The sequence below is a fragment of the Onychostoma macrolepis genome, chromosome 10, assembly GCF_012432095.1.
Source record: "Onychostoma macrolepis isolate SWU-2019 chromosome 10, ASM1243209v1, whole genome shotgun sequence".
Lineage (NCBI taxonomy): Eukaryota > Metazoa > Chordata > Actinopteri > Cypriniformes > Cyprinidae > Onychostoma > Onychostoma macrolepis.
In genome coordinates this window covers 5,827,103-5,840,060 of record NC_081164.1, presented here as the reverse complement: position 1 = coordinate 5,840,060, position 12,958 = coordinate 5,827,103, and the positions used below count along the sequence as shown (strand labels likewise).

Sequence of the window (12,958 nt, the reverse complement as noted above, 5' to 3'; positions counted from 1 at the left end):
TGTGCTTGTTTACAGGCATGCACAACTGACCTGGCATCGACTGAAGATGTCTGCAGGGGTGAGGTGGACGTGGAAATGTCTGAGAACGTGCACGGCCTGGTCACGTGCCTTTTCTGAGCAGTCCAGAGTCAGGCAGCGGCCCTCTCCGACCTGTGAGCGTAACTATACACAGACACACACAGTCACTGCACATGTTTTTTGGTAAGCAGACTGGGGCTCTGTACTAAAACCTATTGAGCTGCCTAGGGAGATAAACTACCTATGTAGGATGCAAGACAGCTCACAGAGTTTGCATGTCTCGCAACAACTCAAACACACACTTACAGTTTGGTAGGGCTGGCCTGCGGTGAGGATGACACGACCTTCAGCACGAGCCAGCTGGAGGAGAGAGCATAACATGACTGCAAGTACATTACTTACTTAACAATATATTAATTCCATTACAATTTTTTCCAGATAATAATATTTAGTTATGCTTTGACACAACTACTAATACGGAGATTTATGTAAAAGAGGACACAAATAAAGTCTTTAAACTTCAGAAGGAATTTTCCTTAAATTTCTTTGCAGCTGAATACAAACAACCTCTGTCTTTATTTAACTGTAGGAGACATTATGGGGCTGTAGACACTTGACGATAGCACTATTGTACGTAGATCTGGGAGCATAACTTTGGTACACATTTCTGTTTTTTTTTTTTTTTGCATTATTTGGCCTTGTGTGGGCATATATAGGTTAAACATCAAAGGTTCAAGGATCGAGCCCTAAGGGACACCACATGCCATGGAGGTCCACTCAGATTTTTAGTTACTTATTCTTTCTAAATATGATCTGAGACAGCTGAGGACCATCTTATAAAGACCTATGAAGTTTAAGAATGAAATTTAACTAAAATTGTTATGTCAGAGGTGAGACTATGATTGTCTCACCTCTGCTGCTACTTTATGGTCATCTGTGTTTTCTAGCATCTTGACGTCTACCCCCAGACAACGCAAAAAACGTCCCAGACCCTGCAGCATGTTATCACAGACCACTCGCAGCTCTGGTGGTGTGATAGTGGATCCTTCATACTCCGAATTCATCTTTAAACAGTCATCCATAGAGTGGGGCTCATTCGCCTTCTGACGAGCCTGAAGATTAAAACAAACTACAAAATCATTGGTGAAGAATTTACTTGAAATTACTTGACCTTTCTATAACCTATACTGCTCTAAAGATTGTGATCCACTATAATGCATCAAGAGATTGGAGAAAATTTTGGGCAGGCCATACAGTATTACAGGGCCTGTCACAAAACTTAATTTTTTTTTCCATGGGTTCTTTATAAAGTAAATTATAAATTATGCATTAAATATGCAACGGCTTTAAATGACAGATTATAAAATAAATGGGAAAATTATTATATACAATTTAAAAATACACAAAGTGACTAATGACATAAAACCCCCACAAAAATAAACCATTTGAATGTTTGCCACATTTTTAGTTGGATCCCTTAATTTTTTCACCATAAAAACTCTAAATGTTCTCATCAGCTACTTTTATATTGAATTTTATGACAGTAACTATGACAACAGAGCAATTTTCAGGACTACAGGCTCATAAAAAGCACAGTCAGAGACCAGTGGACTGACCTCTCTTCTTTTAGACTGCTTGTTCTTCTCTTTGGGTTTCTTTTCCTCACGGCTCTTGGCCGGTTGGGCTGAGGGAATGGAGCGGAGGTCCTCTGGCAAACCAAATGCCTTTGGGTCCCGGGAGAGGACGAGGTAGACATCTAGCAGGCAGTACGCATCAGTGGCTAAAAAATAGTCACAAAAAGAGAATGAGACAAGGTTTGAAAATGCTATGCCACTACTCATGAATCGTGTGTTACCTGCATAGCGGAGTTGGCTGGTCCGGAGAGGTCGGCGTTCCCAGTTGGAGAGTTGCTCAGTTTTGTTCAGTGGTTTTCCTAATACCTGCTGTACTAGCAAACTCAGGCCCTTCTCCGCTGGTCTCTCACTCACTTCCACTGACCGACACCGTTTGTTTCCCAACCAGCACCGTTGAAGCTGGGGGGACAGAGGTCAATTGTATAAAGAATCAACATAGGTTTTAAAATCAAAATATGGTTAGGAATATCCAATCAGCAATGGTGATTGGATATTCATTTGGGGGGTCAGCACCTCCTGATGGACATGAAGCAGGTCCAGAACTCCTTCCATTTTCATTGGCTCTTCCCTGAGCTCAGGCCACGTGCTGACCAGACTCCGCAAGTCTCCAGACATCCCATAACCTAAATACACACACAGCTAGCAATGCTTTCCAAAGAAGACGACAGAATTACCATGTCTTCCCTGACAGCCAACCCATAGTTTACTAACACAAGAAATATGAAGAACATCAGAAAGTCAGTGGCTTAATTTGCCTTAAGGTTTCCTACCCAGTTTAAGGATGTTCTTGTCTGACAGCAGAGCTTTGATGAAGTTCACTGTGGTGCTGTGGTGGCTAATGGCATGAGCACAAAGGTCCAACAGAAACACTCGTTCCTGTACGGCCAGCTGGATCAGAGCCACACGCTGAGAGGATACTGTGCCAAAACCGGCTCTCCATTCCATGTCTATTCCCACCACACAACCAGGCTGAAGAAGAATGAGGAGAGACAGTTACAGAGGACATATAATGCAAAACAGGATCTTCCTTGTTCTTTGGAAATAATTAAAATTGATGTGACAATATAAACTACATAAATACTCAGAGGTTAGCCAATCATAACAGAGGTCTTAAAAGGTACAGTAGCAATGGGTTACCTTTAAAACAGCTTCTCTGCACTGCTTAACTTCATCTAATGACTCTAAAAAGAGGACGTTTTCTCTGGGCAGAGGCAGCTGGTAGTATTTTCGCTGATCAAACTGAAGAGATGTCCAAGATTCGGGTGGGCCGCTCACAAAACACATCTCTCTGACAAGATGATAGGAATATACTTGTGAGGTTGATGGTTGTGTGTGTGTGTGTGTGTGTGTACTTTGGCTTGTAAGCCAAAGAATCTTCGCAAACAGTGTCAAAAACAGACTTGTGTCAGAAGGTTTGTGTGAGGCTTACAATAAATATTATTATTACTGGAATGGAAATCATTTATGGGAGGTCTTCACAAATATAGTTTCTTAAGTCTGTGTGTGTGTGTGTGTGTGTGTGCATTTGATTTAATACTTACAGCTGCTTCTTGCGGGAGAGGCTCTGAATTTTGTCCCAGACTCCTAGGGGAAGCCTGTTTCTGGGTAAGTTGTAATGTGCAGCCCACTGGGCGGCAGTCTGGAGGCTGCAATGTTTAACCAACAGCTGCACCAACTGAACCTGGAGCTCTGTATTGCCTTCAATCATGGCCTGAGATCACAACACACACACACTTTTTTAAAAACTCAGTTAAAATGTTCAAGTGTTTAACTAAAACAGAATTAGTGTTACCTGAACATGGTCTCTCCAGTTCTCTTCCGACATGCTTTTCTGTCAAATAAAAAACAATAAAGCAGACACATCACTGCAGTTCTTAAAACTTTACCCTCTGTAATGTGATGCATTTCTGAAAGCACAAAATATTTAGTGGTAAATAAAGGGTGAGACTATATTATATTAATCAAGATTTGATTGGTTTATTAGTAACTAAAACAACATTTCCGGTTTTCTTTCCCACCAAAGTAGCTTTATTTTAGCTTTATATTGTTCATCATGTCATTTCAGAGACAGAATATGTTACATTTGATTATATGACACTCATTTTCCATCCTATCTATTAATTTATTGATATTATCAGGATAAAAGGACTGCCATGTCATAATAAAGAAACAAAACTATTTTTTGGTGGTTGACTGACTGATTTATTTATTTGCTTGGCATAATCGTTTATTATTGGTTCTTTAGAAAGTGTAACATTTTAATAAAAATGCTTTACTAATTATTTATAAATTATTAGTAAGCTACAGAAATGACCATCAAGAAAGAATATTAAATAATATTCAAGCTTGAATAAATGTGAGTGTACATATCTTACTCATTGTTTTTTTGTTTGTTTTTTCAATGAAAAATACATTTAATTTTTTTAAAGTTAATTATTAATCTTAATAATGTTAAATTAAGCATTATATTTAAATCATTATTACTAATTATTATTTGTGGTATTTATTATTAATTTTTGAAAAACCTGTCCACAAAAATCAAAGTCATGTGGTTCAACCAACATGCAGACACAAAAACCATAAAACAGGAAATTATGTCATAGAGAGGAACCCCTGCAAACCCTAATGACTGTGTGCAAAGGTCAATAAGTCTCTTAAATGTCAGATAATTTGACCTTTTAAATCAAGGTAAGTAAACAGTCAAAGCAAGTTGTAAAATGTCAAGTGGTGCGACTCTCCAAAATCATAACAATATTTATATTATTATTATTATTATAAATTAATAATTCATTACATTTGTAAAAACAAATATGTCTTGCCCACTGATCTATCTCTATTATAGATCAGTGGTCTTGCCTTGAAAAATATATATAAAAACATTTATTAAAAAAAAAAAAACAGTGATTCTCACATTTATTCAAGCTTGAATATTATTTAATATTCTTTCTTGACGGTTACACTAGTTGAAATATTTTAAGTCATGGAAATGAAACTAACATAAATACAAAGAGTAGATTTCTAAGAACCTGACACTTGACACCTTTACATATTTTTGGCTAATGTGATAAAAAAGGGCTGTGAAAAAAGGGGAACCTTCTCACCTCGCCAAAGGTTTTGTACATGAGAAACCTCAGTGAGTCCAGCTTCCTCTTATAGACAGAATTAGAGCACAGACCTGTAGCAAACACACCCCGTGGGACCAGTGTAAACATCACATTCACATATTCATAAAGCTACACACTTGAGATCAAACAGCCGTGGAGTAAAACGCTCACACACCTGGATCAATGCAGAATTTCTCCATGAGTCTGAACACATGTTTACTGAGCAGCTTGGGCTGGATCTGGTCCGTCTGGTGTTTTGAGAGAACCATGTATGGGTACTGACTGAAACCACACAACACGTGTACATATTATGCATTGTTTATTAATTATGCACAGTTTTGCAGAAGTAAAAATGAGGCAAAACACTAAAATGTATAGCAGAAGAGATGAAAATGATAAAATGATACATGATGGATACATATAGAATTACAATATGAAAAAAACTGACTATTATTATCATTAATAATAGTAATAATAAATTAGTGCTGTCAAATGATTAATCGCATCCAAAACAAAAGTTTTTGTTTACATAATATGTGTGTGTATAATATATGTGTGTGTACTGTGTATATTTATTATGTATATAAAAACACACACATGCATGTATATATTTAAGAAAAATGTTACGGTTATATATTAAATATATTTATATATGATTTATATATGATAGATGAGAATTTATATGAATATAAATATATGCATGTAAATACATGTAAATATTTTCAATATATATACTGTATGTGTGTGTCTTTATATATACATAAATAAACAGTACATACACATTATGTAAACAAAAACTTATTTTGGATGTGATTAATCATGATTAATCATGATTAATCATTTGTCAGAACTATAATAAATACATATGATTAATATTTATAAATTTTACACAATTTTGCACAAGTGAAATAGACTTCAATAATATGTAAAATCTTATGTAAAAATCAGGCATCAAAACAATAAAATTTACATGAAGTTGGATGAATGATAAATAACAAATTACTGTAATCATAATATGAAAAACAGACTATTATTATTGTTATTTAATAATAATAATGATAATAATAATAATAATAAATAATAAACAACAACAACAACAACAACAACTACTAATCCATGAATCATGAAAGTAATAAATAGTATTAGTATTGATTTGAAATCAGGCATCATAAATGTCTGAATGATAAATGATGGTTAAATGGATGTTATAAAACGAGAGAATAGACTTTTATTATTATTATTATTATTAAGTAATTAATAATACAATGTAATATTATTAAAAGTTATTATAATATTATTAATAGTTAATATATGTTTCAATAATAATTGAATTTCCAGGTTCAAAAGATTTTTGCATAAAAGAAATAGAGCCTAATTAAGACCATTTTTTGTATTGTGACATTACTGGCAATTAAAAACATTTGGCATAATTTCCCTACAAATTCTTAATACTATAAAGAAATGTAATGAATAATTAAAATTTAAAATAATAAAAGTGTTAAAATTTTAACATTATATTTTCAACCTTTCAATAATATTCAATATATATGGTATACATCTCAAAAATGTATTTCTCACCTGAGAAGTGTCTGCATGTTGAAGTTGGGCTCGCACCAGGAGTCCAGCAGTGAGACCAGACGCTGCTGCAGGTCAGGATGGTCACGCACAAACAGCTCCGCCAGAGACAGCTTGTCCAGCAGAATGAGAGGAACACACATCTAAAAGCACAAACAGAGGACAGCGGAAATGAGACGGTCCAGCTTAAAACAGTAAAGGTCCAGCTATTCATCAAGCTGTGTGAACTGACCTTCTCCATGTCCAGATCTTTCTGCAGTTCCACTTTGACACTGAACATCAACGCCTGTCATAAAACACAACATTTCATGTCATTACAGCTGCTTATGTTGCACAATATCTTGCTTTATATTATATTTCGATTGCCAAACATAAGCATTGAAAAGACTATTCATAATAAAATAATAATTCAATTCATAATTAAATAATAAGTAATACATATTAATTAAAAAAAAAGTATTAAACAGCCTTATGTTACGTGGAGTATTTTTTTTTAATTATGAGCAACATTTAAATGAAATAAAATTTTTGATTTTGGGGGTGCAATGTGACCTGAACAAAATTTTGATTCCTGCATTTAATGATAGCAAATACTATTTTTTTTTTTTGGTTTATTTAATTGTCATAAAATAATGTTACAATGAAAAATGAATAGCAGTAAATAATTGTAATATTTTTTTCATTATGAGCAACATATTTATTTATTTGTTTGTTTTTTTGATTGATTTGGGGGGTGCAATCTGACCTAGACATAATTTTGATTCCTGCATTTAATGATAGCAAATATGATACATTAAATTTATTAAAAATTAATTTTTAGACAGTTACTCAAAATTCACACAAAAATATTTGAAATTAGAATATGCGACCTCAGAATTGTCGTCTAAAAAAAACAAAACAATAAAATATTTTGTACTATTATATAATTATTTATCTATTTAAATAAATAAATATTGCTCACAACTGACCTTACTATACTTTTCTACTACTAGCAACTATTGTTTTTGTATATCACTGTATGGAAACATATTGTAAAAGTGTCAGTCAGCTGGTGACGACTTCCTCTCACCTCTTTGAAGCAGCAGCAGTCCTGCAGGAAGTCCACATGTTCCAGAAGCAGTGGTCTTTTCAGTGAGCTCAGCTGATAAATCTCCAGCAGGGGGTCCATGTACCCGGGATGAGAGTCTGTGAGGAGCCCCAGGGCTTTCTTCTGCAAACGCAGTCTCTCTTCTTCCCTCAGGCCATTCAGACTGGCCTGAGGATTATTGGTCCTCCAGCGCATAAACTCCGTAAGAATGATCTGGTGCAGCGTGGTGGACTTGCCCTTCTGGACGGTCAGGCAGCCCTGCAGGAAGTCCAGCAGACCAGCCAAGGGCTCCTGCATCTGCGGGAAACTGCTCGCTAAAAACTGCCGCAGCTGAATAATAAAATATGCACTGATTAATAACATTATTAATAAATTTTAGTGCTGTCAAACGATTAATCGCATCCAAAATAAAAAATTTTGTTTACATAATATATGAGTGTGTACTGTGTTTATTTATTATGTATATATAAAATACAAACACATGCATGTATATATTTAAGAAAAATATTTTGTTTATATATTAAATATATTTATATATAATATAAAATATAATAATATAAATATATAAATGTATATACATGTAAATATTTTCAAAATATATAGTGTATGTGTGTGTATTTATACAAACCTGATTCCAAAAAAGTTGGGACACTGTACAAATTGTGAATAAAAACAGATGAGGTGGAAGTTTCAAATTTCAATATTTTATTCAGAATACAACATAGATGACATATCAAATGTTTAAACTGAGAAAATGTATCATTTTAAGGGAAAAATAAGTTGATTTTAAATTTCATGGCATCAACATCTCAAAAAAGTTGGGACAAGGCCATGTTTACCACTGTGTGGCATCCCCTCTTCTTTTTATAACAGTCTGCAAACGTCTGGGGACTGAGGAGACAAGTTGCTCAAGTTTAGGAATAGGAATGTTGTCCCATTCTTGTCTAATACAGGCTTCTAGTTGCTCAACTGCCTTAGGTCTTCTTTGTCGCATCTTCCTCTTTATGAAGCGCCAAATGTTTTCTATAGATGAAAGATCTGGACTGCAGGCTGGACATTTCAGTACCCGGATCCTTCTTCTACGCAGCCATGATGTTGTAATTGATGCAGTATGTGGTCTGGCATTGTCATGTTGGAAAATGCAAGGTCTTCCCTGAAAGAGACGATGTCTGGATGGGAGCATATGTTGTTCTAGAACTTGGATATACCTTTCAGCATTGATGGTGCCTTTCCAGATGTGTAAGCTGCCCATGCCACACGCACTCATGCAACCCCATACCATCAGAGATGCAGGCTTCTGAACCGAGCGCTGATAACAACTTGGGTTGTCCTTGTCCTCTTTAGTCCGGATGACATGGCGTCCCAGTTTTCCAAAAAGAACTTCAAATTTTGATTCGTCTGACCACAGAACAGTTTTCCACTTTGCCACAGTCCATTTTAAATGAGCCTTGGCCCAGAGAAAACGCCTGCGCTTCTGGATCATGTTTAGATATGGCTTCTTTTTTGACCTATAGAGTTTTAGCCGGCCACGGCGAATGGCACGGTGGATTGTGTTCACCGACAATGTTTTCTGGAAGTATTCCTGAGCTCATGTTGTGATTTTCATTACAGTAGCATTCCTGTATGTGATGCAGTGCCGTCTAAGGGCCGAAGATCACGGGCATCCAGTATGGTTTTCCGGCCTTGACCCCACGCACAGAGATTGTTCCAGATTCTCTGAATCTTTGGATGATATTATGCACTGTAGATGATGATAACTTCAAACTCTTTGCAATTTTTCTCTGAGAAACTCCTTTCTCCTTTTTATTGCTCCACTATTTTTCGCCGCAGCATTGGGGGAATTGGTGATCCTCTTCCCATCTTGACTTCTGAGAGACACTGCCACTCTGAGAGGCTCTTTTTATACCCAATCATGTTGCCAATTGACCTAATAAGTTGCAAATTGGTCCTCCAGCTGTTCCTTATATGCACATTTAACTTTTCCAGCCTCTTATTGCTACCTGTCCCAACTTTTTTGGAATGTGTAGCTCTCATGAAATCCAAAATGAGCCAATATTTGGCATGACATTTCAAAATGTCTCACTTTCAACATTTGATATGTTATCTATATTCTATTGTGAATAAAATATAAGTTTATGAGATTTGTAAATTATTGCATTTGTACAGTGTCCCAACTTTTTTGGAATCGGGTTTGTATATACATAATAAATAAACACAGTACACACACATATATTATGTAAACAAAAACTTTCATTTTGGATGTGATTAATCGCAATTAATCGTTTGACAGCACTAATAAATTTAAATTACTTCAATAATACGTATTACTTAATATTCTGTATTCCAAAACTACAACTCTGTGGCTTTTGAATGTAAAACCTGGTCAATACTGCACAATGATTTTTTTGTCAAATTACAATTCGGTTGTCATTATATTATGAAAATTATGAAAATATTTACTAGTGATACCAAAAATAATTGAATTCATTTATTTCATTAAGCAATGGAAATACATTACTGTTTCTTATACAAAGAAAGGGAGAATGGATGCGGATGGATTTGAATATTATGAAAATGTTTAATATAAGTTATGCGCTATCAACAGTATATGTGAACAGTATTTAAACATGCCCCTCAAAAAAAATAAAAATAAATGAACTGAGGGACAAGTTAAAATAATTTTCTGTGTTCATAGATGTTACACCATAAATGCAAACGATAGAACTCAACTTACAATCATTCTTTTAATTCACTGTGGTTACAACTCTGATTATTGCATTTAAAGTCTAAATTATCCTCATGAGGGCTGAAGAAGCAACTGAAACCTGGGAGGGGGGGCACATTTTAAATGTAGGGGTCTTTGAAAAGTATTGAGTATGTCCTAAAAACTGGGGGGAGGAATACAGGAATTTTGAGAAAGTGGTTAGCTAGGCCTCTCTCTCTCTCTCTCATGTGATCTTATCATGACCGTCTCACCTCTCATGAGACGCTCACACGCTCAGCTCAAGTGTAATTACATCTGTTTCTTACCTCCTCCTGCTCTTTCCTGCTCCACAGGCCGCAGAGGTGCTCCTGCAGGGCAGGCAGGTCAACACCTGGGGCAGCACACATGACAGCAGGGTTACACACAGTCACACTCAGCTCTTAACTGCATGTCTGTTTTCACTCCACCTCACAAATTCTCACGCTGACTGTACTGCATTTTGCAGCTTTTGACCATTTTTTATAAAACAGTTAAAGCAGAGCGTGATAGAAAGCGGTGCAGGCCGGACTCAAACTTGTTTTTCCCATATCAGCACCATAGCTCAAAATGCCATTGCTCATTATTCTCAATCCTTTTCCCATTAAACTGTTTTTTTTTTTTTAATCAAGATATATTTTAATTTATAACTAAAAGGCTCATTCACTCAAGTGAATTTGTTTGACAGACGAGGGACTGTTTGAAGGCATACATCATTTCAACAAACTCCACAAAATGAACCACTTTACTTTACTTGAAATCGCAAATGAAATTGTTTTGAAACACTGGCTCAACCAGTGGCGTGAGTTTGGGGCAGGACTAATGGCAGAAGAGGAAAAGTTTGAAAAGCGCCATCTGCAGATCTCTCTGGCATAAAAGTGAAACAAATGAAAATGTGTTTGCAATTGCAACCCATTTTACATGTTTCAGAATATTCAACAAGTAAAACCTGATTAGACCATAAAAAAGGCCTAATTGGCAGGTAGTTAGAGGGTGGAAGGTGGAAGCTGATGAAAAGTCAGCCGAAAATTAAAGTCATTACATTTTTATGTAAACTTTATAACAGGAAATGTTGCAGGCTGAACTCAAACTTGTTTTCCCCATTTGAGCACCACAGCTCGATGTGTCAAGGGCATGTGGACTGCTGACGGTTGAATGATTTTTCAAGTGTTGTCTTTTCTTTTCCAGTGTGAACTAATTTAGACAACTAATTTAATCAAAATATATATTTATTAATATGTAATAACGTTGGCTCAACCAATGTGTGAGTTTTAGACAGGAATACCTCTTTTAACCACTTCGGCAGATGAGAGAATTTTTAAACTGACATCAGTTCTGCAAATCTTTTTGGCGCAAAAAATCATTAAATTCCACTTTAAATTCCAAATGAACTGCATTCTGAGTCGCAACCCATTTTATTTCTGCATTGAGACATATTTCAAAATATTCAACAAATAAAACCTGATTTGATCTTAAAAAAATGGTCTCTATATGACAGGTAATTAGAGGGGAGAGCACAAAAAGTCAGCCAAAAGTCATTACATTTTGATGCAAGACTGCAAACAGCATTGTGACAGCAAGCGTTGCAGGCTGGACATATATATATACATATATATATATATATAATTTATACATGAGGGTGGGACTACCTGTTTGACTGGCTAGTGGCAGATGAGGGAATATTTAAAAACAGCTATTTCCACAGGTTAAACAGTTCACTTGACTTGAAAGTCCAAATGCATTTTTGTAAACTTTCTTTCTAAAGCCAGGATTGCATATTAAAGAAAGTAAATACAGTCTGTTTTGTTTTCATATTCACTTTTCCCGCCACTCTAAGACTTTACCAACTTTTCCTTTTAAATCCGGGATACAGGCTTAACTATTTTACCTCCATTGTAATGCACTCCTTGACTCTTTTTTCCCAGTCAGCTATTGTTACATGTGGATACTTCACACCGCATTTGAATTGAGCAAAAAGGGCCTGAAAATTAACATTTAATACGCGTAACAAGAAGAGAAAGGAGGAGTCTATTGTTGTGTGTGAGGTGTTGGGCCTTTGTATTTTTGGGCAGTGATTCCAAGCCACAAAACTCTGAGAAGATGAGCCATTTTTTGAGGAGGAAGGCGGGGGCAAGACAGGACAGGCCAGTGACAATGGGGTAACGGAGGGGAGGTATACGCTCCTTTGAGGAGCCCTGAAAGCAGCCTCTCTCATGCTGTGTGGCCAACACCTTTCTTTTCCTAGCCTCTCCTTCTTCCCAGAGCCGGTTTTCCTGTCTCCCCCCCCCCACCCCCCCGGCCCCCCTTCTTGGTGTTTGTCTCGGATTTCCCCCGGAAAGGGCAACACGGTGGTCACGGTGTAAAAAATCCAGCCTTCCTGACCGACAGCCTGGGAAAGTGGTGCAAAGGGCTTTTCTCCGGCCACTCTCAGCACAACCCCACCCCCCTCGTCCCATCAGGCTACACGGAGATCATCGGATTTGCCAGCAACGCTTCCTTCATGAGGTTAAACATTACTTAGGATAGTCTTTTCCCATAAGCGAACTTTCCGTGATTGGTGTGGCGGCACGGCGCACGCATATTAGCGCGATGACACACATACACATTATATTCTCTGGTCTTTGTCTCTACTCCACCCTAACCTCATTCTTCTCCAGGCATTAACATACACACATGCATGGGAAGAAAGTGGGGCGGAAGGACATTAAGGAATGTAGACTATGCAGCTAGTCAATGGGAAGTTCGAAAAGTGAGATTGTTGTTGAAGGAGATAGGTATGTACTTACAGAAGTGCATATCA

The 12,958-nt window shown here is 36.5% G+C and overlaps 1 protein-coding gene across 3 annotated transcripts in view; it reads right to left on the bottom strand.

Moving 5' to 3' along the window:
• The window catches only part of exd3 (exonuclease 3'-5' domain containing 3), a 53,300-nt gene that overhangs the window by 32,698 nt on the left and 7,644 nt on the right, over positions 1-12,958 (bottom strand). Inside the window, exons 3-18 of one of the 3 annotated variants that reach the window (XM_058789012.1) lie at positions 10,449-10,513; positions 7,401-7,748; positions 6,564-6,617; positions 6,335-6,474; positions 4,932-5,038; positions 4,754-4,827; positions 3,445-3,483; positions 3,194-3,363; positions 2,790-2,940; positions 2,423-2,621; positions 2,166-2,275; positions 1,874-2,051; positions 1,635-1,798; positions 1,032-1,130; positions 325-378; positions 31-162 (exon numbers count right to left, since the gene is read on the bottom strand). In XM_058789012.1, coding sequence (XP_058644995.1) covers positions 31-162; positions 325-378; positions 1,032-1,130; positions 1,635-1,798; positions 1,874-2,051; positions 2,166-2,275; positions 2,423-2,621; positions 2,790-2,940; positions 3,194-3,363; positions 3,445-3,483; positions 4,754-4,827; positions 4,932-5,038; positions 6,335-6,474; positions 6,564-6,617; positions 7,401-7,748; positions 10,449-10,513 — 2,084 coding nt within the window. Of the gene's footprint in view, positions 1-30; positions 163-324; positions 379-929; positions 1,131-1,634; positions 1,799-1,873; positions 2,052-2,165; positions 2,276-2,422; positions 2,622-2,789; positions 2,941-3,193; positions 3,364-3,444; positions 3,484-4,753; positions 4,828-4,931; positions 5,039-6,334; positions 6,475-6,563; positions 6,618-7,400; positions 7,749-10,448; positions 10,514-12,958 lie in introns of all 3 variants that reach the window. The other 2 variants (XM_058789011.1, XM_058789013.1) reach the window with 2 other exon arrangements.